The sequence below is a fragment of the Lissotriton vulgaris genome, chromosome 3_1 (genome assembly GCF_964263255.1).
Source record: "Lissotriton vulgaris chromosome 3_1, aLisVul1.2, whole genome shotgun sequence".
In the NCBI taxonomy this organism is placed as follows: domain Eukaryota; kingdom Metazoa; phylum Chordata; class Amphibia; order Caudata; family Salamandridae; genus Lissotriton; species Lissotriton vulgaris.
Window position 1 is genome coordinate 252,582,653 of NC_141689.1, and position 24,048 is coordinate 252,606,700.

The 24,048-nt window shown below is 45.4% G+C and overlaps 1 protein-coding gene across 1 annotated transcript in view; it reads right to left on the reverse strand.

Moving 5' to 3' along the window:
• Positions 1–24,048, reverse strand: part of MYO5B (myosin VB) — a 1,009,160-nt gene that overhangs the window by 286,291 nt on the left and 698,821 nt on the right. The window contains exons 15-17 of the mRNA XM_086960377.1: positions 17,085–17,222; positions 12,139–12,236; positions 10,091–10,177 (exon numbers count right to left, since the gene is read on the reverse strand). Of these exons, the coding sequence (XP_086816503.1) occupies positions 10,091–10,177; positions 12,139–12,236; positions 17,085–17,222 (323 nt within the window). The remainder of the gene's footprint in view (positions 1–10,090; positions 10,178–12,138; positions 12,237–17,084; positions 17,223–24,048) is intronic.

The window sequence follows — 24,048 nt, forward strand, 5'->3', positions numbered from 1 at the left end:
CTTGGCTGAGAGGTAGGTCAAAGATACGCGGCTTATAATGCTATCACAGCCCAGTCGCATGTGATCACTCTAAGTAGGGCTAGGCTTTGTGCCGGCACACTTGGGGAGATTCAAGAGGTGAAGAATCCGCAATTAGAGGTATTCACCTGAAATCCAGGTTCTAGAGGACAGTATAAATAACAGTGCTGCAGATGGCCAGCTGAAGAACATCTTTTAAAAGGGAGATTCCAAAACAGACAAACCTATACCTTATCCTAGACCTGTAAATCTGAGAGAAAATTATTTGAGCGAATTTCAGGAAGCATTCTGGGAGAGTAATTCCTTTTGCAATAGGAGATATGCTAAATGGGTTCAATGTAATCTGTAACTTGGCAACGAACAGCCAAGTTTTAAATCACAGATGTATAGTGTTAGAAATAGGGGTCTCTAGTTGCCAGAGGTAGGTACTCTTGTCCAAATAGGTACCCGTGCTTCTAGTCAGGGTAAGGGGGATACACTTCTAAAATAACCCTTGCTCACCACCCCGGTAGCTTGGTACGAGCAGACAGGATTATTTTAGAGGCATTTGTGAACACATACAGTAATACAGTAAAAACACTACAAATGGACACCACACCAGTTTAGAAAAATAAGTAATATTTATCTAAACCAAAACAATACCAAACAACAAAAATCCAAAGTACATATGCAATTCGTCACCCTGACCATGTCAAACCTCTCCTCAGTGGCTGTTGGATTTGGAGCTACAGGAGAGTAATCCCAGAAATATCATGTAGCTGGGCATTTTGGTGTTGCCATGAACTGGCGTTGTGGGGAGCCCAGCTTCAACATGAACACATGGTCTGGTATCCAAGAATCCAGCGACCTCTCTCTATATATATATTATCACTTGTCATTCTCTGAATATTATGGTCATAAAAAAAATATCTGATCTTCAGGAGACCTGCTTGGCTACAGCGTTCAGCCGTACCCCACTGAAGCCCGAAGGTAAAAAGCTTGCAGTGATGAACCACCAATTCCCACCTCAATATGCTCAGTTGTCAGTCAGCCGTGAAGGTTGTCTAGATTCCACTTATCTATAAATTTTGGCTTGGGTGAACCATCAACTTGTATCCAACCATGCTTTAAAGCCAGTTGGCCAGGGAAAGTCTGGTTTTCTTTATTTTTGTTTTCATTTACTCTTAACTTTCCTCTTTCTGAATTTGGTTTATCTCTTGCTCTTGATGCTGCTTTGGTGTCATTGAACATATATTGATAACATTTTTCTTTACAGATGGCTTTGCAACTTGTGCCAGCTACCATAGGTGAGTTAAATAAAGCATCTCACCTACTAAGAATTTTATTATCCTAGCTTGGTGGGAGTAAAGCCACAGTTCACATCAAGACTGTTGCTCTTTGCCCTACAGTAACAATCAAGATTCCTTCACACAGGCTACTGGGAAAAACCATGAGAGGATAAAAGTGAGAGTGAAATTAATTGAGTGAAAGAAGTTTGTGACCCAAAAAGTATGCAAGCCATTCTAGGATATAACCTGTGAAGTTAACCACACCTAAAGTATGAAGCAAGTTACTATCGTTGATGGTGCAAAAGGATACAACCGGATCACAATGAATCAGGGTTCTAACATCATTGCCACCTGTCAATATACCGCGAGCAACATATGGACCAACATAGTACCTCTCCTTGCCAAAATATAATCTTGAAGAGATAACAGGCTGCACCCTCAAGGCCAACAGAAGCCTGAAGAACCTTGGGAGGATGGTGCCACATAGCATGTGATGACAGGAAATGGTGAACAATAGGCCAAGTGTCACTTAGGAAAGCTGAACAGTGGCTGTAACAGTTGTTCCTGCATCATGATCAAAAAGTGGACATGTGGTGGAATGGAAGAACGGGTACCAGGAATGAATATTTCATAAAGGCAACAAAAGAATTATTCTTCATTTCTGGAACTGCACAGGAAATAGCTCTGCCCAGTGTCACTGGACAAATAGACAATCAGACATTTTAGCATGTACTTGAGGTTGCTCCTGGATGTTTACAATCCCAGTATATGCTATTGACTTGCCGTTTCGCTTTTATGCCTTGACAATGTCGGGGTGTTTGTGTTCCCTTCCGAAGGTAGCCATGGGATGATATGATGCCATCTGGAGCAGGGTCAGCAACAATTTACATAAAGAGGCCCTCTATCTAGAGTGGCACAGTGTGCAAAAACAATGGGTTGGAATATTACCCAAGCGAGTGCCAGTGGCGTAGCCAATTTGCAAGCATTCATTCCCCCATCCCCTTTTGTGTGTTTATTGCTTATCAAACCAGAATTGGGCTTCATGAAAGTAGCTAACGAATCGCAAATACCAAATGTGGTATGAGGACAGTTAAAAACTCAAGGAATGCAAAAGAGAGAACACTAAAATCTCTAAAAGAGGGTAACACCTCCCATGTGCAAGGACCGTCACCCAAATCCGAAGTAAAAGTACAGGCCTTAACATTTCACTGCACGCTAAGCTGAGGCTTCCTTCCGTCACTCAAAAGGTCAGTCAGTCAATCAAGACGTACTTGTATAGCGCCGCTTATCATCCTAGAGGGTTTCCAGGCACCGTGCTGCAGGTATCCGCTGAAAAGTACCTTCCTGAAGTGGGTTTGCCCATGTAACCAACCTCTGGTAATGATGTTCATTCCTGTGACCTTCTAAGAGCTACATGCACTCTTTATTTTACAGCATGCAACAGGTACAGGATAATTGACATACATCACACTCTTCTAAGAGCTGGTATTGGCAATAAATTCCGATGCACAAAACAGATGCTTTTACAGACGTTCACCTTCAATACTGTTGATTATTCCAGGCTGATAAAGACGCTGCCTGCCCTGTGCAATCACTCAATACATCCTCTTTTGGAATGCTAACAGTCAGTGATGTATGAGCAGAGCCACCATGCTTTCACTGACACGGCTGAAGAAGGCTGCTTTACCGAGCAGGTGTGATCCCAGGAATCTAAGTGGTCCTGTGTCACAACGCATGGTGCTGAGCAACTTCAGACACCTTCAATTATTGAAGCCTGCAGGACAGGCGTTCATTGAACTTTACTCAGCCACCCTGGGCCAGCAAATTGCCACATTAATTATGGAAGAGCCCTCGAGCGCAGGACTTGCTATCTCCGAGGCTGTCTGGCTGTCACTTCATGTCACACCCCCTCCCCTAGAGCTAGAGAAGAGGAAATGGGTCACCGACACAGGACTAATGCACTGCAGTCCATCCATCAGCATCACAGAAGCAGGAGTCTGCCATGAAAACAGGCAAATAGCACATGTGTATTAATACAGCCCCTTCAGAGCGTAGCCCACCGTAGACTATTGTGGCTACTGGTCCCTGACAGAGCAAACGAGCCATAGTGGGCACAGGGCCAGCAGATAAACTGTTGATCGTGAAACCAGGCGACCGGAGCCCTAATCCCAGCATCCATCTAAACAAAATGTGTGGTCCTGGGAAAAACAGTGTATCCGAGAGTTTTGTGCTACAAAACACCGTGCACTTGAGCAGTGTGAACTGAAGCTTTGCCATACATCCTTTTAATCCAAGTTTCAACAGGACATTATCTTAAATGCTAGTCTGCCAAGATATTCATAGATGACACTAATTTTTCCAATGTTCTTCCTGCAGGTTTAGAACCCACCTGCAAAATACCTTGTTACTTTGCCATAGGATCACAGATCACCTCTTTAATCCGTTTAATTCCCACAGGATCACACTCCCCTTAATCCATCTGCGTTGCACAGGATCGTAGCCCGCGCCCCTTGATTGCTTTGGCTTCCTGAGATCACAGCTCCCTAATCCTCAGCTATTTTCTTTTGTGGTTTATGACACTAATCTGAAATAATGTCAAAGTAATGTCTACGCCAATTAATTATTTAGTTATTCTATTTCAGTAATGTGAGTACCTCCGGCACATTTCAGGAGTAGCATCTAATGAGGGTGATATGATGTGGTGCTGGCCCTAGAACCGTACGCATGTGGGTTCTAATTGAGAGACTATTACAGGATCAGGGAGTGATTCCAGGCTGGGGAGGGGCATAGGTGGAACTTGGCATTGGGATAGACCAGACACCACATTTTATATTACATATGAATACAGTTTAAGACACTTGACATGACATATTTTGCCCAGAATCACACAGTTAGACCCACGTTTAGAGCCCAAGATTGTAAAGTCACGAATTAATACACTAGTCCACATCTCCTCCCAGGTATAGATGAGCATTTGTAAGTGCATGTTCACCCATGGTCTTCTTGATGAAGAAAAAGCAGATTTGTATTGCTATCCAACTCGGTGGTACTCATTTTATCTATGCTGGAAGGATGACAGGTTCAGTGGACCCAGCCAGGGTTTGAACCTGCGACCATGAGGAAAAACACAGATCACTGGAACAGATGCATTAGTCCATTGAGACATAAGACCAGCTTTAATATTCTGCACTACACACAAACTGGACATTATCAGCCCTGCCAAGTACCACGCATCAAGCGTTAGAATAACACATTTTAGTGTGGCGGGCCACATCACAGCACTAAAATGTTTAGTCAGGCATTTATAGCGCCTCCTGAAAACACCCGACGCTAAGGCAGACTAGCGAGATGACAGCGCCGCCCTCTAAGAAACACTTTTAAGCAAGCAACGTGGACCAAGCGCTGCAAGTCTGGCAAAGTGAAGCGCTGTACTGACTGCACTTGTGGAGTGCGGCCTGGCTGACACTAACAGTTGAAAAGTTTGCTGGCTGCTGCAGTGCATACTGATCGCATCTGCTTGCTGCTGTGACTCACTCAGTCCGGGTCGACAGAGACGGCATCATGTGACTGCAAGTTGCAACAATAATCAGACACACGTCATAGTGTGATTGTATCCATTTGCCAAACTCATTGAGTGAGGCGGTATCGGGCAGGACACGGCAAGCAGCAGTTAAGTTTTTTTGCCGTAGGCGCATCGCTGAGCCACCAGATTGATGCCTCAGCTCAACATGTGCTGCGCGACCACTGGGAGATGGGAGGTGGTTGCACAGTCATCGTTGCAAGAGCAGCAGGATCTTGAAACCAGGATCTCAAAAGATCCTACTTCCTCCGGTCCCGTGCTGCAATGCCCAGCCTCCCCAGGCCACATGGACCCAGTGACCAGTGGTGTCACTAATAAACAAACTGCTAGCCCGTTAGACCCAGCTTCTATGGTGTCAGGTGCCATCTGTTGTTTTGTGGGGTGGTCCGCACATGCAGGCCGGGATGTCTCTTACATTGGCCATCCGGTTACTCTGCAAGTACCAACCATATGTCAGAGCAGTGCCGACAAGGAGCACTGCATGTCGTTGCTGGTGAGCAAATGCTTGGATTTGTAATATGCGTGCTGTCGATGTAAGCTGTTATCCCTCAGAATGCTCATCAGCGAGCCAGTGTGTAATACAATGACCACCTGTTAAGAAACCACTAAGTGTTTCTGCCTCAAATAATTTCTAAAAACACCAAGTGTTAGAAGGTGGTTCTGACACTATGGGCCACCAGGATTTTTCGCTTTTTGAGCACCTAATTGTTGAGCTTTTACTGTGGGGGAGCCTCATAAACTGGGACTCACCCACAGTGAACTCTGGATGTAAGAGACTGCATGGGATTTTACTGGTGTTCCCCTGTCATGTCCAGGCCACTACGCAGCAGCTGGAGTCAGACACCACGCTGGTTACATGCAGACACATGTGTACATGCGTGTGCACATGTGTAGGGGCTGCGCAGGGGAGATTCCTAGCATGCGCAGTCCAGAAGAAGCTTCAGAGTGAATGGTGTGGCAGTGCTTATGCAGAATTGGGTTGTGACATGGAATAGGCTTTATACACTGGAAGGAAACATGCCAGGGAAAGTCAGTGTCTTTTACTGTGATTTTCACTTCATTATTCCCTTATGGGGAGGTGGAACACATGGGCTAGGGTAACTTCCATAAGGCCTACAGATTCCAGACACGCACTAAAGTCCACTGTAGCGGATGTGAAAAGAAGTATTCTGCAGAGTCCAAAGTCATATTTGTACTGCTTTTGGGTGATACAGAACTGCTATATTTCTCTGAGCCAGCCATGACCAGACCCAGGCTGAGGGTTGACCTCAGCTGGATGGATTGATAACCTTTCTTCCACAAGCTAAGGCCTCCTATCCATTAAGAGAAGATGGGTGGGGCGACAGGCTCATCCATTAGCAGCTGTCACATGGTGCCAGGCACCAAGCTGCAGCAAGGAGGGAAGGCAGTGAGGGGGGAAGGAGTTGGGTTTCAGAGGCCATGTGGCCAGAGACACTGGACGACACCATTTTGAATAAACCCAGAGGCTGGACAAAAAGGAGGGAGCAGGGGCAGGGAAGTGATGTGTCGCTGAGGGATAGGGCCAACAGAGACTTCCTGCCAGCCCCCTACGCAAAATCTTAAAAGAACTTGCACAGGAAGAGAAGCTCTCTCTGGGATGGTGTCTGCTGAGGCAGAAGGTGCTGGAGCCTGGCAATGGGCAGTTGGAAGGAGGACCCCCTTGACTACCCCCCAGGCCCCTAACAGCGCCAAAAGAAGAGCCCAGGACCGGTGTGCAGAGAGAAGAGAGGCGCAGGGAGCCAGTGAAGACCGCTCCCTGCAGAAAACACCCTCTTGGAGACCCGGAGGGTGAAGGAGAGTGCTCTCAGTGGCTGGGGAACGTCACCAGGAGCAAGAAGACGCATAAATGGGGCAGATCGGACCCCCAGGGGTTGAGATAAGGCCCCAGGAAGGTAGGCTAACTTTGACCCCTAAGAAGACCGACGACGAAGCGTGTAGGGCTCTGTTGCCGGTCTCAGAGATGCCCCGGGGTGGGTCAGGTCCCGGGGGCTGCCCCCAAGGAGAAGTAAAGACGGGGCAGGGGGGCCAGGAGCCCACACTGGCCCCCACCGAAGGCGGAGGCGGGGGAGCACCGTCGTGCCCCCCGCGAGGAGGAAAGCCGGGGAGCGCCATCGCGCTCCCCATGAAAATGGCCCCACGGGGTGCCAGGAGCCCACCCTGGCCCCCGACGCAAGTGAAGGGGGGGCACAGTCACTCCCCCCGAAGAAGTCCGGGGGCCCGGGACCCCGGGACCCCATCCCCGGGCCGGAAGAGTGGGAGGAAGCCGGGGGAAAGCCGCCGCACTCCCCCACAGTCCTGCTGGACCGGCGGATGGAGATTCGTCTGCCCGCTGGAGCGACAGACCAGAAGATCCTCGCTGGCTCCTGCAGCAGCACACAAGAGTGCTGGCCGCGTGGGGGGTCGGCAGGGGGAGCCGGGGGTGGGATCCCCAGGCTGCTCTGCAGCAAGAAGGCAAGCGGGGGTCCTGGGTGGGACCGGGACACCCGGAAGAAGAGTGGGGACACCGCGGGGCCCGTTCCGGGCCCCCGAAAAGTTGACTAACGGCAGGGGGTGGGCTCCCTCGAGCAGTTATTCTCACCTGGGGGTCCGGGTGGGACCGGGCCCCCACAGACGCGGGCAGAGGAGGCGGGAGGCCGGCGGCGGCATCATGGCTCTCCCCAGCACAGCGGGAGAGCTGCTAATAAAATATTCAGTAACAGGAGCACAATCGCCCCATAATGCCTTGCCAGGCATTTGTAAGTCTGCCGTTGTGGTGCTTGATGGACCCCCAAGGAGGGGGTTTACACTCAGTGGTGAAAAGGTGCTGGGGGGAGTTGCTGGAGAAGCGCAGTCTCCTCTCTCCAGCATGAAGAGAAAAGTCACCCTAGGTGTCCTGGGGATTTGAAAGGAATAACCCCTCAAGGGCTCAGCCAGCATATAACACCTGCTAGGCTGTAACTTTTGTTCTTCAGCTGAGGGGGTTTTGATAATTGCATCAAGGAGTGAAGTGCAGAATTGAGGATGTCTGGAGAAGAGTATTCCCTAGAGGCCAAGAGATGTAATTGGACTAGAAATGCTTTTACTAATGTTATTTCTTTTAGAGAAACTGAAGGTCATGTGTGCAATGTGAAGTAATGGTGTAAGGCGATGTCATAAGCAAAGTGGGTTATGTTGTCAGACATTCCTGCTAGGGTGTCTGGCTGTGTAGGCGTAATTCTGTGATTTCATCTGTGATGCCTTTAGGGGCTGTAATTGCAAAGCATTATAATGATACCCAAATGTGCTGAGTACTGTCATTCACAAGTGTGCGTAAACATGTATTCTTGCTGCTGCGCTTAGGTGAAGAACCCAGACTGCTAGCCCTTAAGGTATAGAGGTGCATACTTTATGGTCAGTAGGAAATGCTCCGTCAGGGTTGTATGTCACCAAAAAAGGGTTACTTATTTTAAATGCTTGTTGAGGTAATGGGGTGGGGCGCCACTGGGATGGTGCCGGTACACAGGGCCCTCGCTCCAGGTTATGTCCAACTCACTGCATTTGGGGCAAGATGATGTGCATACATGGGAGTGGTGGTACTAGACCCCACCTCCCCTGCGGGAGGGGTGGAGATGTTACGGAATGTCACAAAGTAATTCCAACAGCTTATGTATATTTGTAAATAGGTGTATAGTATTGAGTTGTTTGAATGTTTAATAAATGTACTCTTACTTTTAGTAAGCAAAATACAGACTGGACATCAATTGAGTGGTATTTATGCGTACCTGCAAATGGCGATTACTAGCCCACACCACCTCCCTTGAGTAAGCCTCAGACTGCTCTGCAACGCTACCCTCTGAGAGTCAGGAGCTACAATTGGGTGTTTAGTTCCCAGTGAAGGACAACTGTAGTCATGTTATGTGTGCAGGCCTCACAGATGCTGCCTCGTTTTCTAACACAAAGATACTGCTGAAGCACCGGGAGTTCTTACTAAACAGTTTTTTAAGGTGAAGTTAACCGGTAGTTAATCGAAAGTGCTGCTCTTTAATATTTTCACACATCGCACAGGAAGCACTTGCAGCATTATTTTACTTACGTTCATGCATTGTACTGGTATCATGACTCCAGTTAGGGTTTACATGTCCGGAAAGTCTGTTTCAGTTTTGCTTTGGGTTGTTATGTTTTTATTTGTTGGAATCTTGATGATGTTCACTTTCATTTCAGAAACACATTTAAAATGAGGCGTGTTCCCAGAGCCACTGTACAGGAGCCCCAGGATTTTAAGACCATGCACTCAATGCACTTGAGGAATCTCACAAAAGAGGTTGCTCCTTGCATTTCATCATGAAAGCACAGAAAGTCCTGAGCTGCGTTTCTGCATTCTGCAGAGTGAAAGATTGCCTGCGATCCTGGCTGGAGCCTCTCAAATCCTGTTTGGGACAGTCGGGTTCCACAGTGCCCTTCCATTTCTGGAGCTTTGCAGCAGTTTTAATGTATTTCTTCTTAGAGTTTTTCATTGCTCAAATGGGTGTAATTTTTGATATTCATATGTTTCCCTCGTATTTGTGGCTCGATTTTGCTCGCAAGAATTTTCCACGCATAGTCGTTAAATGTCACTCATAATTACACTGAAATTATGAAAATGTCACACATATACAATCTGAAACCTTTAGCATTATAGTGACAAGAGTTCTTGTCTCCCGGAGCAAATGATCTTGTCCCCTTGTCTTTGTAATACTAATCAACAGCCCAATGCCTATGTTTGGTGAAAGTGAAAACAGTAACATCTACTGAAAGTTACAAAGACGCACAAGACTAAATACCACAGGTGGCCATGTAGCAGCTCAAGAAAACGGACATTTGTGAAGACAGTAATCTAAAGGTTCCCTGAAAATGAAGTCAGACCAAAATGGAGATGTTGCTTTGAAAATATCACCAGGAATCTGTAAATACTCTGTATTTTGCAGACACTGGTTTTATTCATATAAGAGGTTCACTGAAAAAGATGGGTGTACATGAGGTCACATGGGCTTCTAACTACCGCCTTAGCGTTTACAACCCACTGCGTCTTTTGCGACAGTTTACCCAGCACTTCTAACTGCCTCATGCGCATTTGTCCCGTACTCTCAGCCACTTGTGTGACCTTATCGAAAGAATGCAAAAATAGCCTGCACAGTGCTGTGTAAAACACTGGAATAAACACACACCCTAAGTAATACATTAGTTGGTTTACTGGTGTTTTTAGTACCTGGACGGGTAGCCGGCTGCACTGATACGTATTGTCTCCAACACACCACAGGCCCTCAGCTGCTGGACCGCTCTCTTCGGATCAAAACTGAAACAACATTTTAAAAAGAGATTACTTATCATTCAAGGAAGTTGACACACTTCTAGGTTGGCCTAGTGTAAAGGGTATTTAACAAGGAACTCCTACGGGCCATAGGATTCCAACTGGAACCGATTTTGTGGAAGAATGTGCTTACACCACCAACAATCAGGAACGAGGTGAGCGGCCTGACCGAGAGCCAACAGCTGGTAGCCACAGAAGACACACGTTATGTTATATGGATTTGTATAGAGCGACTTATCACCCGAAGGGTATCCAGGCACTGGAACAGGTGTTGAGGTCGTCTGCTGGGGGTAGTTGAGTTAGTTGAAGAGCCAGGTATTCAGCCTCTTGCAAAATTCAACAAGTGAGGAGGAGGCCCTGATATGTGAAGGTAGGTCAATGTAGGAGAAAGTTAGGCCCTTTCTGCTTTTGCAGATACAGGGTGTGGCTGTGAGGGAGAGTAAGGCTGACCATAGGAGTCTGGAGGGTTGGGGAAGTGAAGGTGGCAGTTAAGGTATGCTGGTCCTAGGCTGTGCAGTGCCTTGTATGCATGCATGAGGAATTTGAATTGGCAGCGTTTGTGTATCAGCAGCCAGTGGTGTCGTGTGATTGTGTGTGATGTGGGAGACCCAGGATGAGTCTAGCTGTGGCATTCTGAATGGTCTGGTGTTGGTGAAGGAGGTTGCTTGAAATTCCGGCATAGAGAGCGTTGTCGAAGTCTAGTCTGCTAGTGATTAGTGCTTGAGTGACGGATTCCTGGTGTTTGAGGGGATCCATTTGAATATTTTCCTTAGGATGCGCAGAATGAGAGAATGAGGAGCTGACTGCGTTCTCATGTGAGGTCATGTTGAGTTTCTTGTCTAGGATAATTCCCAGGTATCTTGCGTGGTTAGAGAGTATGGGTGTTGGACAAAGCTCTGAGATAATTTATTCCTGTGATGTACAGAGCCTGAGAGAAGGTTGTAGTAACTGTAATCTTAAATGAAAGCTGTGCACGCTGAGGTATTCTCAGGTTATATTCTAAAAGGTATGGCAGACGAAGGAAAGGCTCAAAAAGCTATCTGCTCACAAAAGAGACACCAAGGAAAGCAATCAACAGCAAAAATGACACTACTATTTGTTGGTAAATCAGCTTCTTTAAGACGTGTTCAGTCTGAGGGGAAACGGCCTTTACAACAGGGTTTTACCTCGTTATTCCTTTACCACGCATATTTTGAGCGCATGTCTTTACCTCGAATATGTATTTAAAACACATGCCAATACCACGCATTTAAGGTAAGTTGGGGGGGTCGGAATTCTCCCCCCACGAATACTTTGTTTTTAAATCTAAAAATAATGCATGCTATTGGCATGCATTTTAAATACATATTCGCGTTTAAAAACATGCGCGCAAAAAAATGCGTGTCAAAGGCATGCAAAGTAATTACATGCGATCTATTGGCGTACAAACGATCTGAGGACCCCTGCAAAGGGTAAAGATCCGCAAAAGGTGCATGCTTATAAGTATTCCCACACCGTTTGGAGGTACTTTACCAGGTTGAAAAATAGTCAGAAATGTACTCCTGTCCAGGATAGGAGTAAACAATATCGTGGGGGGAAAAGGAATATAATAACCCCAAAACTAAAAGGGATACAGAAGGAGGGGTTTCTTGGTGAATACGCATTTTTACCTTTCGAGCAAAAAAACACTATAGCAAGTGTAAATGAACCTTATGCATAACCCATTTGAATATATACATATGTTTGCTATATCGCTGAATATGAAAATGCTTCCTTGTGCAAATGTGAAACTCCCCAAGAGAATTAGTTGTGCACTCAAACAAAGTACCAACTGTAGAGGTAAGTTCAGGAGAAAATTCCATGCTTTGGTGGTGAATTGGTAGCACAGTGGGAACTTAATCCAGTGAGCAGTGGAGTTGTTCCCTCTTTCCCTGCCTGAAGGTGTTTCCTTCCTCGTGTCCTCTTACCTGAAGGAAAGCTTCTCATCGTTTGGCTTGATGCAGCGGACATAATGCGGGGTGGTGGCGTTCAGGGTCTCCATGAGAAGATGCAAGGAGTTTCGGAACTGGAAAAAAACACCATGAAAGAATTAGGGCACATTATGGAAGCAACAAATTTCCATGAAAAAACTGATCTTCATGAACCAAGAATACCAATGAAAGCATAAAACAGCTGTTTTAGTTAAGTGACTGGCAGACACCAAAAAATAACATTGCATTGTTGAATTAACATAAAACGCCATTGTGACCCCTATACTCTTAGCTCCAGATTTACTCTTGTATTTACGTTTACGTTTATCACAGACTTGTGCCCAAAATATTTGGCTTGTCCTGCTGCGCCGCCATAATGCAAGTGGACACCCTTCTGCTGCAACTAGCATAGAAAGAGGCCGGATGGAAATTTGCAACTTCTTAGGCTCTCAGAGCCAATCGGTACCACCAACCAACGCAACTTTGACCTTAGTGCCTCTCTCTCTTACACCCATCGTCCATCACACCTCTAAGCGCTGTGTCCCAAGACAAGATTAGAGCTACCCTATGGTCATTTACACACGCAGGGGTAGTAAGCACTTTGTAAATGCTTCAATACTAGACAGTTCAATTGCTCCATACAGAAGCAGAAACTGCTTCTCTACGACTTTCATTAAAAAAACAACAACAAAAAACAAGCTTGCAGCAGGTGTTGTCTTTTATAGGGTTTCCTACATGAGTTACTCTAAATCCCATATTTTTTAGATTCAATGTATTTATCATGTGTGACCACATAAATAGCTTCAAATACACGCCTTGTCAGAAATTTGAAGAAACAAAAACAGATGAGATGGAATTACACAGCACTACTTGGTCTTTCAGTAGAAAACAAAATTAAAAGAAGAGAAGATCAACATTTGGGCCACAAGGTTAGAAAGTTATGTTACTATCTTACAATGTTGTTTTTAAGATTTTTCATTCAGGGCTTCCTTAACAACATTGTTAATATTTTCACAGTCAAACAGCCTGCCAAATTTGTGTCTTGTAAGAACACCATCGTTTTGTCTACAAAAGAGGCTATAAATAAGCAGCAATGGGCCACTAATCTTCGGTGTCCGATACCGGCACACGAGGGCCTGATCCATTCTAGATTTTCTTCCGATCGACGTGAAAAAACAGTGACTTACATTGAACATAAATGAGAACCAATTATATAGTCATTGGATAGCCCGTAGGTCTGGCATGAATATGGTACTTGTGGTCCAGCACTGTGCACTCTTGGACTAGATCTGCCAAGAGAATCTCTAAATTATTATAATATAAACCTACACCGAACAGGGGCCAAGTATTTTGTTTCCTACTGAAGATAGATGCTTTCTTACTGTACTTGAAATGCCAAGCCAAGTTCTTGCTTGTTAGGATGCAAAACTTTACACACACAGTGCCCCACTACTTGCTAGTTTTATATCCAATATGCAGATCATAAGAGGTTTAAGAGTTACTTAAAGTATATGATTTCAATTTACTTTTATAATAATGACCCCTCTTGCACCATTACTTAATCTTCAGATCCTAGATTTCAATTATGAAAAATGAGGCTATTAATCTTTCTTTCCAAATTCCAACAGCCAGTTACTATTCTGCTAAAGAGCCCACAGTCTGGAATTGTCATGGTAGGTTCTGACTTAGTTTACATTTTTTGTGTAATGCTTACAGATAGTCATATTAGTGCATTGATTGAGGATTTGAGAGAAGAGAATGGTGGCAACAGCCAAGGGCAAGTTGCATACATTTCCCCTCAAATTTCTCAATCCCAGTTGATCACTTTTTAGCCATATAGAAGAACCGTGCATGAAAAATGGTTTCACATGCACGTGAAGATGACAAAGTAAAGACTTGCCCCCAAATATGTTGTTAATTCCAAGAAAGGTAAAATGTTTGGTAAATTTACACAGAAATTTCCAGATGATATTTTGCATTTAGGGCCTGTTTAAGAGACAGAGTTAGTAAGGTATAATGTTTAGAAAAGTAGCTGTAACTCCTACTATATCTGTCATTTCCAGCAGGTGATTCTACGAAGGGCGCACTACTACTGCAGTAGCAAAAAACACTCCAACGATAATTCATCAAGAGAATCTGCCTGTAGGGAAAGCATTTAGGTATCAAATTACATTACCATTGCGTTTAGGAGCACTGTACATTGCCATCATTCTATAAATTAGGTTCTTCAAACAAGGAATAATAATAAGTTGCAGTCACTACCACTTGAAGCATTCATAATTAGCTCTTATTCAGAAAAGGCACTTTACACAACACTGAATACCAGTGCAAGCCTAATCATCAGCATACAATAACACCAATAGAGAGATATCCTTCAGTTAGGGAAAGAAAGCATGTGAGTTTTCTGGAGATAGAGTCCTTAACACCTACCATTCTCATGACGAGCTCAGCTCGTCATGAGGCACGGTGCTCATGACGAGCTGCGCTCGTCATGAGCCGTGGAACGCTCAAACGCGGGGATAATTCCCCTGCTGTGCTGAACGCTCCACGGAAACAGGTGTGGTCATGACGAGCTTAGCTCATCATGAGCACACGAGCACTGTGCCTCATGACGAGCTGAGCTCGTCATGAGCACAGGGGCGCAGTGCGCGCCCCCCGCCCCCAGCACAGCAGGGGAATTACCCCGGCTGCAAAGGGGTTAAAGATGACACCTAAAGATGTGCCTAGGATGGAAGGCAGGTGACGGTAAAACAAGAGAAAGTAAAACTGAAGATTAGCCAAGTTATTTGGAAAGCAGCTCTCCTGAAGTTTGTCATCTGCTTATATCTGCTTCACTTTTGGGTGCGGACGGATTGGAAAATTGCTAACAAATGAGCACATTGAGATGAACTGCTTGTTAGGATCACAGCATGTCCAATAAGGGAAACCCAGAGAGCAATGATAGCAGAATCACATGGCTGATCACAAGGACTCCATTGTCAGGACAAGCTTCTGGAAGTCCATGGATGCTCACGTGTCAAAGCTCTCAGAATGAACATAAACGGTCTAAGCGAAGAATTTTCCAATGACCAGGTTGCATTGGAGGATTTTGGAAGTAAGTCTTGCGCACAATATTCCCACAGTAGGAAGCTAGAATCCAAAGACAGAGTCTAATATTGTATGTTCTCTCTAGATAGGGCTTGGGAGTGTTTCCTACATACATGTTGCGATCCAGTTCTTTCATTCTCTACAGTGAAGCAAAAAAAATGTGGTCTCTGCTGAAGTGGAAGGATGGATTTGTTAGTAGTGATTGAAAGCTAGCGTTGATCGCTGATTGGTCTCAGTATTTACAGACTCATTGCTGATGCACACGGTATCAGAAGATCACAATCCAAGTCTGACGAGTAACAACACTGAAAGCCACAGACTCAAAGAATTTGATATTTGACTCATTTAGAGAAGGGGACTCACCAATGAGTGATCAACACTATATTATTTAGCCTCTAGTGAATCTATACACCAAAAAATCTAAACAAAGATTCATTAACTGGGCATTATTTGGTTAATAATGAATACAATATGCGACAGTGGGCCACCGGCGAATGGCAAAAGGTCTCTTGACTGATTAAAGGTTCACCGTAATGTCCCAGATCAAATATCCTGAGTAAGAGCCCACTTCTGATGACTATTATCGATTTCCTGATGATCTTTAGCTGAGGTAGTCTAACTTGTCCCTTGTTCATTTACTGCAGGGAACATAAGATGATAAATGTAAATGTGTTTGTATTTATATAGCGCCTTCTACCCAGAGGTCTCCTAGCACTGTATTCATACAGCTGTGGAACCCTTCCTGGCTTTCCTGTGAGATGTCCACTCCTGGGCACCCCTAAGGTGAAGCCAGGCACCCAAGCGCTGCTGGGGCCGTTGTGGAGATTAAGCAAGCTATTGCCCAGAGTCACAGAGTGGGACCCATGATTAGACTAGACACCGAGGCGAGAATTATCGGGTCCGGGGAGATTGAGTCCAAGAGCCGCCGAGGCGGGAATTGAATCCTGGTCCCGGGCCAGACCTCTGCATCAGGGTCTGCCGCTCTAACCTTTACTCTCTACTGCCTACCACCTCACAGATGGGCAAGCCTTCTCTTTTACAGTAACAAGATCTTGGAATGCTACACCTGCAGGTCTTTTTCCTACAACAATCCAGGTTAAAATTGCTCAAAAGAACTATATGGACATCGTCCTTCAAAAATATAGAATTGTTCTTCTGTATTGTAATAAAATCATGATCCTAAATCTTTCTGATTTTTTTTAATGCTATGATTTTTTAATCATAAAATCACAATTAAGTGTTATTGAATCTAAAAAAAGAAAATGGAAAACAATAGGATTATTTTGTCATTGCATCTTCTCTTTTTGCTGCCCATTGTAGATATTTAGGTCATTGCCACTGTCCTTCAGAGTCCATCAAAACGCATATAGCTGCAGTGCTTGACATGACTGTCTTTCGAGAAAGATGGAGCATTCTGTAGCCTTCTCAAAATTATGTAATTTCATTAGTCTGTTTATCAGCTGACAAATTGTAACTTCCTTTGTTAGGGATATATCTAGACTCTGTTCAGGATGTACCTAGGAACAAGTGCTAACAAGAGCAGATCAGATGAAAATATACTCCACCTTTCCCCTCATCCCCCCTAGAAAGGTGACAACATCCAAGTTCGACTACTGGTATTAACAGCACTACCCCAGGTTCCAAATATATGTAGTTTCGGTGCCACCGCATGATATAACTTTTGTCTTACACCCATTCGCTACAAGATTATTCCATTAATTAAATACGTCAATGGCGCCTAGTAATCTGTGAGTCTCTCACAGGTCTACCTCACTCTAATGATGTACAGTGTTGTGAGAGTGGAAAAGTCCTTCGATAGTTGAAAGAAAAATACATGTTTGGGAAGCTGACATTACCTGATGTCCTACGGTCTTCTTGTGTTCTTTATTTGCCGCTTTCAGAGCCGGTTTGGCGGCCCGAACATTGATTTTTGACTTTGGAGCAGGAGGAGCAGGATCCTTCTCATCATGGAAGAGGTCAGCCACCAGCTGATACTACAAATGGAGAAAGGTGAACATATGATAATGTGCCCAATCACTTAACACATGCAAAACATCTATGTCCTTTCTAAACTCTCTTTATTTAAAGTCTATGACTATTAAACTATGGATCTCTAAAGCCTATCTTGTAATGTAGCATCAGTCGTTTGTGAATGTAATCATCAAAGTGTGATAGCCGAAGCGTGCAGGCCAATTACTATATACACTCCTTTATTCTCATCAGACACTCTCCTGAGTGGTAGTAAGGACACTCACTTGTACTTACGCCTTTCACGTTTATAAGCAAAATTCTAGCCCCTTTTAGCGTCAATCGATGTATAAAACCCAGTTGCCACAATATTGGAGCTAGAATGATGCTCAGTCTACCACCAGGACACCCTCTCCTTGGACAATTGTGCATTCTATAAATTCTGAATCAAAAAATCAATCAATAATGCTTCAGGGCTTGAATTAAAAAAGAGAGTAGATGATCACCAAAGTGTCCAGAAGGTCTGTCGACCATAGGTATCACCCCCGCAGTAAACTGAAATATCTGAATATAATAAGGGAGAACAATCCCTGCAATAATGGTGGAAGAGCATAAGATCACTATGAGCAGCCTGAGTGCTGGGTTGAATGCAGGACCTGCCCATATGTCACTGCACAACAAATACAGACACAGTATACATACTGACACATGATGACTCAAGCCCAAGGATGGCTGAAAAAGACAAAATAGCTCCTGAAAATCACAGCCAACTTCTGATTTATTTATTGATTCTTAGAACTGGCAACGCTGAATAGCCATAATGAGTTGGGTTACAGAGGATGAGAAAACCAGAGAATAACTAACGTTTCAATGTTTAATAACATGTTAACAAGCATATGGGTGTTATGTACCCCCAAATTTATAGACAATACACGAAGTGTGGATTTCTTGTCTCTAGGCAGAAAGGAGTTTCACACAGAAGCGCCACGAGTTATATAAACCACAAGGTTTGTGATTTTCGTTTTTTTCTCCTGCAAGAAATCACATGTTAATCAGTGAAGTGGTGAAAGGGCGGGATTGCATTTCATGTGCAGAGGTCAGAAGTCCACCGCTAGAGGGCTAACACTCACACTCCTCTGAAACAACTGGGCTTGTTGCAAACTCCACTGCCATATGCCATAACATCAGCTGCAACCCCACTCCTTCTTCAGTTCTGCTGTGTTGCAGCAGCAGCAACTGAAAGCCTCTGAGACAGGAAGACCGAGAGAAAGCTTCACTGCTGGAGCCTCTGTTCCATGCAGAGCCCATGCTTTGGGACTCTTTCAGGAGTCACTCAGCTAAAGCTACCTGGAGCTCGTGCCCAGATGGGGAAACAACAGTTACAACACAACTTTTACAATGCAATACCTTTACAACAAAACTTTTACAACGCAACATCCATAACAACGCATGCCATTACAACGCAACCATTACAACGCATGTCACTACAACGCATACCACTGCAACGCATGTCTTTACAACGCAGTCATTACAACGCATACCATTACAGTGCATACCTACACTATCCAACACTTACCCTACTGTTGCATCCCCTAGAGTTAGAATAGTAATTTTTACCCCTACACTATCCAATACTTACCCTACTGTTGCACCCTCTGGAGTTAAAATAGTAATTTTTACCCCTACACTATCCAACACTTACCCTACTGCTGCACCCCCCTGGAGTTAGAATAGTAATTTTTACCCCTACACTATCCAATACTTACCATACATGCAATGTAATGGTATGCGTTGTAATGGTATGCGTTGTAAATGTAGTATGCGTTTTAGTGGAATGTGTTGTTAAGGTAGTTTCAAAGAATTCGTTGTAATGGAATGCGTTGTAATGGATGTTGCCGTGTAAAAAATGCGTTGTAAAGGTATGCGTTGTAAAAGTATGCGTTGTAACGACATACATCCGCCCAAATGCCCCACAAATGTGGGAACCTGTGGCCTTAAAGCACCTGCTCTGCACAGTCCTTAAGACCGTAACCACATACATAAGCATTAAAAAGCATTACAAACCAAGAGAGGAGAGGATGTGGCCTAACGGCTAGAGCGATCGACCTTGGAGCTGGGGAACCAGGTTTGAGTCATGGCAGGGACACTCAACAGCCTGTGATTCTGGGCAAATCAGTTAATCTTCCTTTGCCTAACAAAATGAATGTGTCCGTCTGTAACGCAACTGGCGCTCTGATACTTCGAGTCGCGTTTACACTATATAAAACTCCCCAAAAAATAAATATATAAAGTGCAAAATAGCATAAACACAGGGTTTTGCGACTGTAGAGGCTGAGCGTGCTCCATTGTGTGTGCCTAAAATGTGCCGTGTGCTTTGGTTGCACCACAAGAGCACTACTCAAGGAAGAAGCCACCTTATTGGGAACACGCAGTTGTGTAAGATAGTGGAAGGTCACCACTGGACAGGAATAAAGTGTTTAATATCACAACAATAAAGAGGGGAAGAGAAAGGACAGGAAAGCAATAGCAGGAAGAAAGTGAAATGACACCGTTTGGAACATGAATACAAATAAAATGTCTAGTTGGGCTACATAAAGAACGCGAGATATGAAAAAAAGTGTTAGATGTACAGTTGAATATATGATTTTTCCACGATTACAAGTTCCACGCATGGCATTACCACGCAAATTTTAGTTCGCATGTGTCTTTTCCACGCAGCATTTTACTACGCATGTTTTTACACCGCAATAATCACGTTACGAAACATCTCACGTCCCATTGAAATTTACATAATGATAGTGATAGGCTACATGCAGTACGAAGGAAAAAGATCGATGTTATAAACAATAAAAAACAACAGATTCCCTTACATTTTATTTTTCTTTTTTTCATAATGCCACTTAATAATACCTTTATTATCAAAGTTTAGATTCTTATCTGTCCCCTGTGCGTCTTTCGCCATCAGCCCTTTCATCCACCGACCACGGAAACAAGCGTCAAAACACGTCTATCAAAACTGATAAAGGACTTCTGTTATGACGTTGAGGCTCTTTCCGTGTTCGTTTTGAGGCATTGTAGAGCGTTTTTTAAAAGTTTTCTTCTAATTTTTTTAATTAATATCCGCTTGTTTTTTTGGGGGGGAGACCCCCCCACGCCCCCCCCCAGCCTCTCCAGCTCCCCCCCTCCTCCCCCCCCGCCCCCCAAGCCCACGCAGATCATAAAGGCAGAAGGAATACCACTCGCGTGGTAAAGACGGTCGTTGAAGGCACCCGCGTTCAAAAGACGTTTGCGTGGTGAGTGACCCGTGGTAAACGTTATGCGTGGTAAGTCCTTCGTGGTAAATGATGTTTCCCGTACAGTTAATGGATTCCCAAACATTTAACATGAGTTTTGTGCTTAGAGCTGTGTGGAAATACCCCTTCACAGCATGGCAAACCCTTGCCTGTTAGTCTGCTAACTTCACCCCTATACACTTATTCCACGTGCAGGTCCTCAATCATGTTCAAATTTCCAGTCACATGATTATCCGTTGTGGTACAGCAGTTCTAGAATTGTGACATTACTGTCAGACCTCTAACCTACTGCAAATGAGGGTCTTATTGCTTCATGTGACACATGTCTTTTCCAAGAGGGACAGCCCTGCGGCTTTCCAGTGCAACATAACATTGTTCCGAGAAGCATTTCTCATCATGTAGATCCACGCAAGAAACCAAAAGCAATGATATTCAGATACAGGACTCCACCATACACCTCCATCTCTAAATAAATACATTGCCCTGTGGACATCAATGTACTCACTTCTTCATTGGCTTCAATCAGAAACAGATTAGGCACAGATAATTTTGCTGTTCTAATTATAGTCTCTATCTAGGTCAATCTCAATTTCAAGCTGTTTTCTAATATAGACCTTGTCTAATAGCAACATTAGTGAAAGAACACCTACAGAGCCTTGAGCTGAGATAGCTGAATTTATGAGAGGCATCTGTAAGACGATGAAAAGCTCCCTACAAAAACAGATGTGCAAAAAAAAGAAATGCACATTCCTAAAACTATGGACTTGATTTAGAGTTTGACAGACAGGGTACTCTGTCCAAAACATGGCAGTGGTGGGTGCCTCATCTAACGTGCTGGGTGCCTCCTCTAACATGGCGGTGGTGGGTGCCTCATCTAACGTGGCGGTGGTGGGTGCCTCATCTAACGTGGTGGTTGCCTCAGCTAACATTGTGGCGGCGGGTGCCTCAGCTAATACGTTGGTGGGTGCCTCAGCTAACGTGGAGGTGGTGGGTGCCTCTTCTAATGTGGTGGTTGGTGCCTCTTCTAACGCGGTGGGTGCTTTATCTAAGTTGGTGGTGGTGAGCGCCTCATCTAACTTGGTGGTGGTGGGTGCCTCATCTAACATGGTGGTGGAGGGTGCCTCATCTAACGTGGTGGGTGCCTCAACTAACGTTAAGGCGGCGGGTGCCTCAGCTAATATGGTGGTGGGTGCCTCAGCTAACGTGGTGGTGGTGGGTGCATCAGCTAATACGGTGGTGGGTGCCTCAGCTAATATGGTGGTGGGTGCCTCATCTAATATGGTGGTGGTGGTGCCTCATCTAACGGGGTGCGTGCCTCATCTAACTTGGTGGTGGTGGGTGTCTCATCTAACGTGGTGCATGCCTCATCTAACTTGGTGGTGGTGGGTGCCTCATCTAAAGTGGTGGTGGTAGGTGCCTCATCTCACTTGGTGGTGGTGGGTGCCTCATCTAATGTGGCGGTAGTGGGAGCCTCAGCTACCGTGGTGGTGGGGGGGGCCTCATCTAAGAAGACTCAACTAATATGTGGTGGTGGTGAGCGCATCATCTAAAGTGGTGGTGGCGGATGCCTCATCTAGCGTGGTGGTTGTGAACGCCTAATCTAACGTGGTGGTGGGGAGCACCTCATCTAATGTGGTGGAGAGCGCCCCATCTAACGTGGTGGTGGTGAGCGCCTCTTCTAATGTGGTGGTAGTGGGTGCCTCATCAACCGTGGTGGTGGGGGGGTGCCTCGTCTCAGAGGCCTCAACTAACGTGGTGGTTATGAGCGCATCATCTAACGTGGTGGTGGTGGATGCCTCATCTAGCGTAGTGGTGGTGAGTGCCTCATCTAACGTGGTGGTGGTGGATGCCTCATCTAGCATGGTGGTGGTGGGTGCCTCATCCAACATGGTGGTAGGGGGTGCCTAATCTCAGATGCCTCAACTACCGTGGTGGTGGTGAGCACCTCATCTAATGTGGTGGTGAGCACCACATCTAACGTGGTGGTAGTGGGTGCCTCATCAACCGTGGTGGTGGGGGGTGCCTCATCTTAGAGGCCTCAACTAACGTGGTGGTTATGAGCACATTGTGTAACCTGGTGGTGGTGGATGCCTCATCTAACGTGGTGGTGGTGAGCACCTCATATAACGTGGTGGTGGTGAGCGCCTCATCTAACATGGTGGTGGTGAGTGCCTCATCTAACATGGTGGTGGTGAGCGCCTCATCTAACATGGTGGTGGTGAGCGCCTCATCTAACATGGTGGTGGTGAGCGCCTCATCTAACATGGTGGTGGTGAACGCCTCTTCTAACGTGGTGGTGGGGGGTGCCTCATCTCAGATGCCTCAACTAACGTGGTGGTGTTGAGCACATCATCTAACGTGGTGGTGGTGGTGGGTGCCTCATCTCAGATGCCTCAAATAACGGGGTGGTGTTGAGCACATTATCTAACGTGGTGGTGGTAGGTGCCTCATCCAACATGGTGGTGGGGGGTGCCTCATCTTCCAAACTTGCTGTTAACCCTCTCTATTTACAGCGGTGGCTCTGTTGTCACAACACTTTGCCCAACAGTTTGTGGTCAAAGTACCTCAGCTGTCCACACTGTTTAGTTGTAACTTTCAACATACATTTTCCTTGTTCAGGGCAGGAAAGAACACCTAATAGTCCCGAACCAGAAACCAAAGAAATAATCCCTCAAAAACTTGTAGAAAACTCCCTGCGCACTAGAGACATTTCGTTCTTGTTGTTCACAAACAAAACCCAGCTTTGAGGGGTTGTTTTTAAAAAACAAAAAGTTTTAAGCAGGAGCTTTAACCTCATAAGTGCTGCGCCTAGTCCAACGGCACCACTACCTCAGGAGTGCTGCCGTCGGCCGTTGGACGTTCGAACCTCACCTGCGCAATGGAACGTTCAGCACTGGAGCTGGACGTTCCATAGCTGCTAAGGTGTTAATCTTGGCACCTGCTCAGCAATATTTCAGTGCATTCAGCAGCGACGCCATGAATTTTCGCTCCCAGGGAGACTGGGAGCCTGGGCTGTGATGTTTCCAACGCAGCTGGGCTGGAGGCAGGTCAGTGTGCATTGCGGTTTGGCTGTCCTGAGACGGCCGGCCAAATCGACATGCGCATTGAGTGCAGGGCCCACCAACCCCTCTTGTGACTGCACTGCCCCGGCGATGGCCCCGCCCCAAGGCTTGCCAGACTTTAGAACCTATGTTTCCAAGATTAGAGGTCAGGTGTCTTTAATTAAAGTCTAAATCTTACTCCCAGAATGCACTGGGTGAACTGTTTCTCTAGGAAGCAGCACACAGATTCATATAAATGGCACAAGTGGATAACATCAGCAGTGCCAGCTGCAATAATTCCACACACCAATAAATACACATGGCAACACATGTTCCTATATGCCCACATCAAGTATGTTGACATACAACAACCACCAGCCATATGTGCAAGATTTGATTAGACAGCAACTTGCCATTAGGTAATTCGGGTGTGATTAACCCAAGCAAGAAAAATGGGACACCCGACCCCCAGCTGGTCAGTAAACTACAGCCAAATGTGGGTTGCAGAGTAGCCCTGG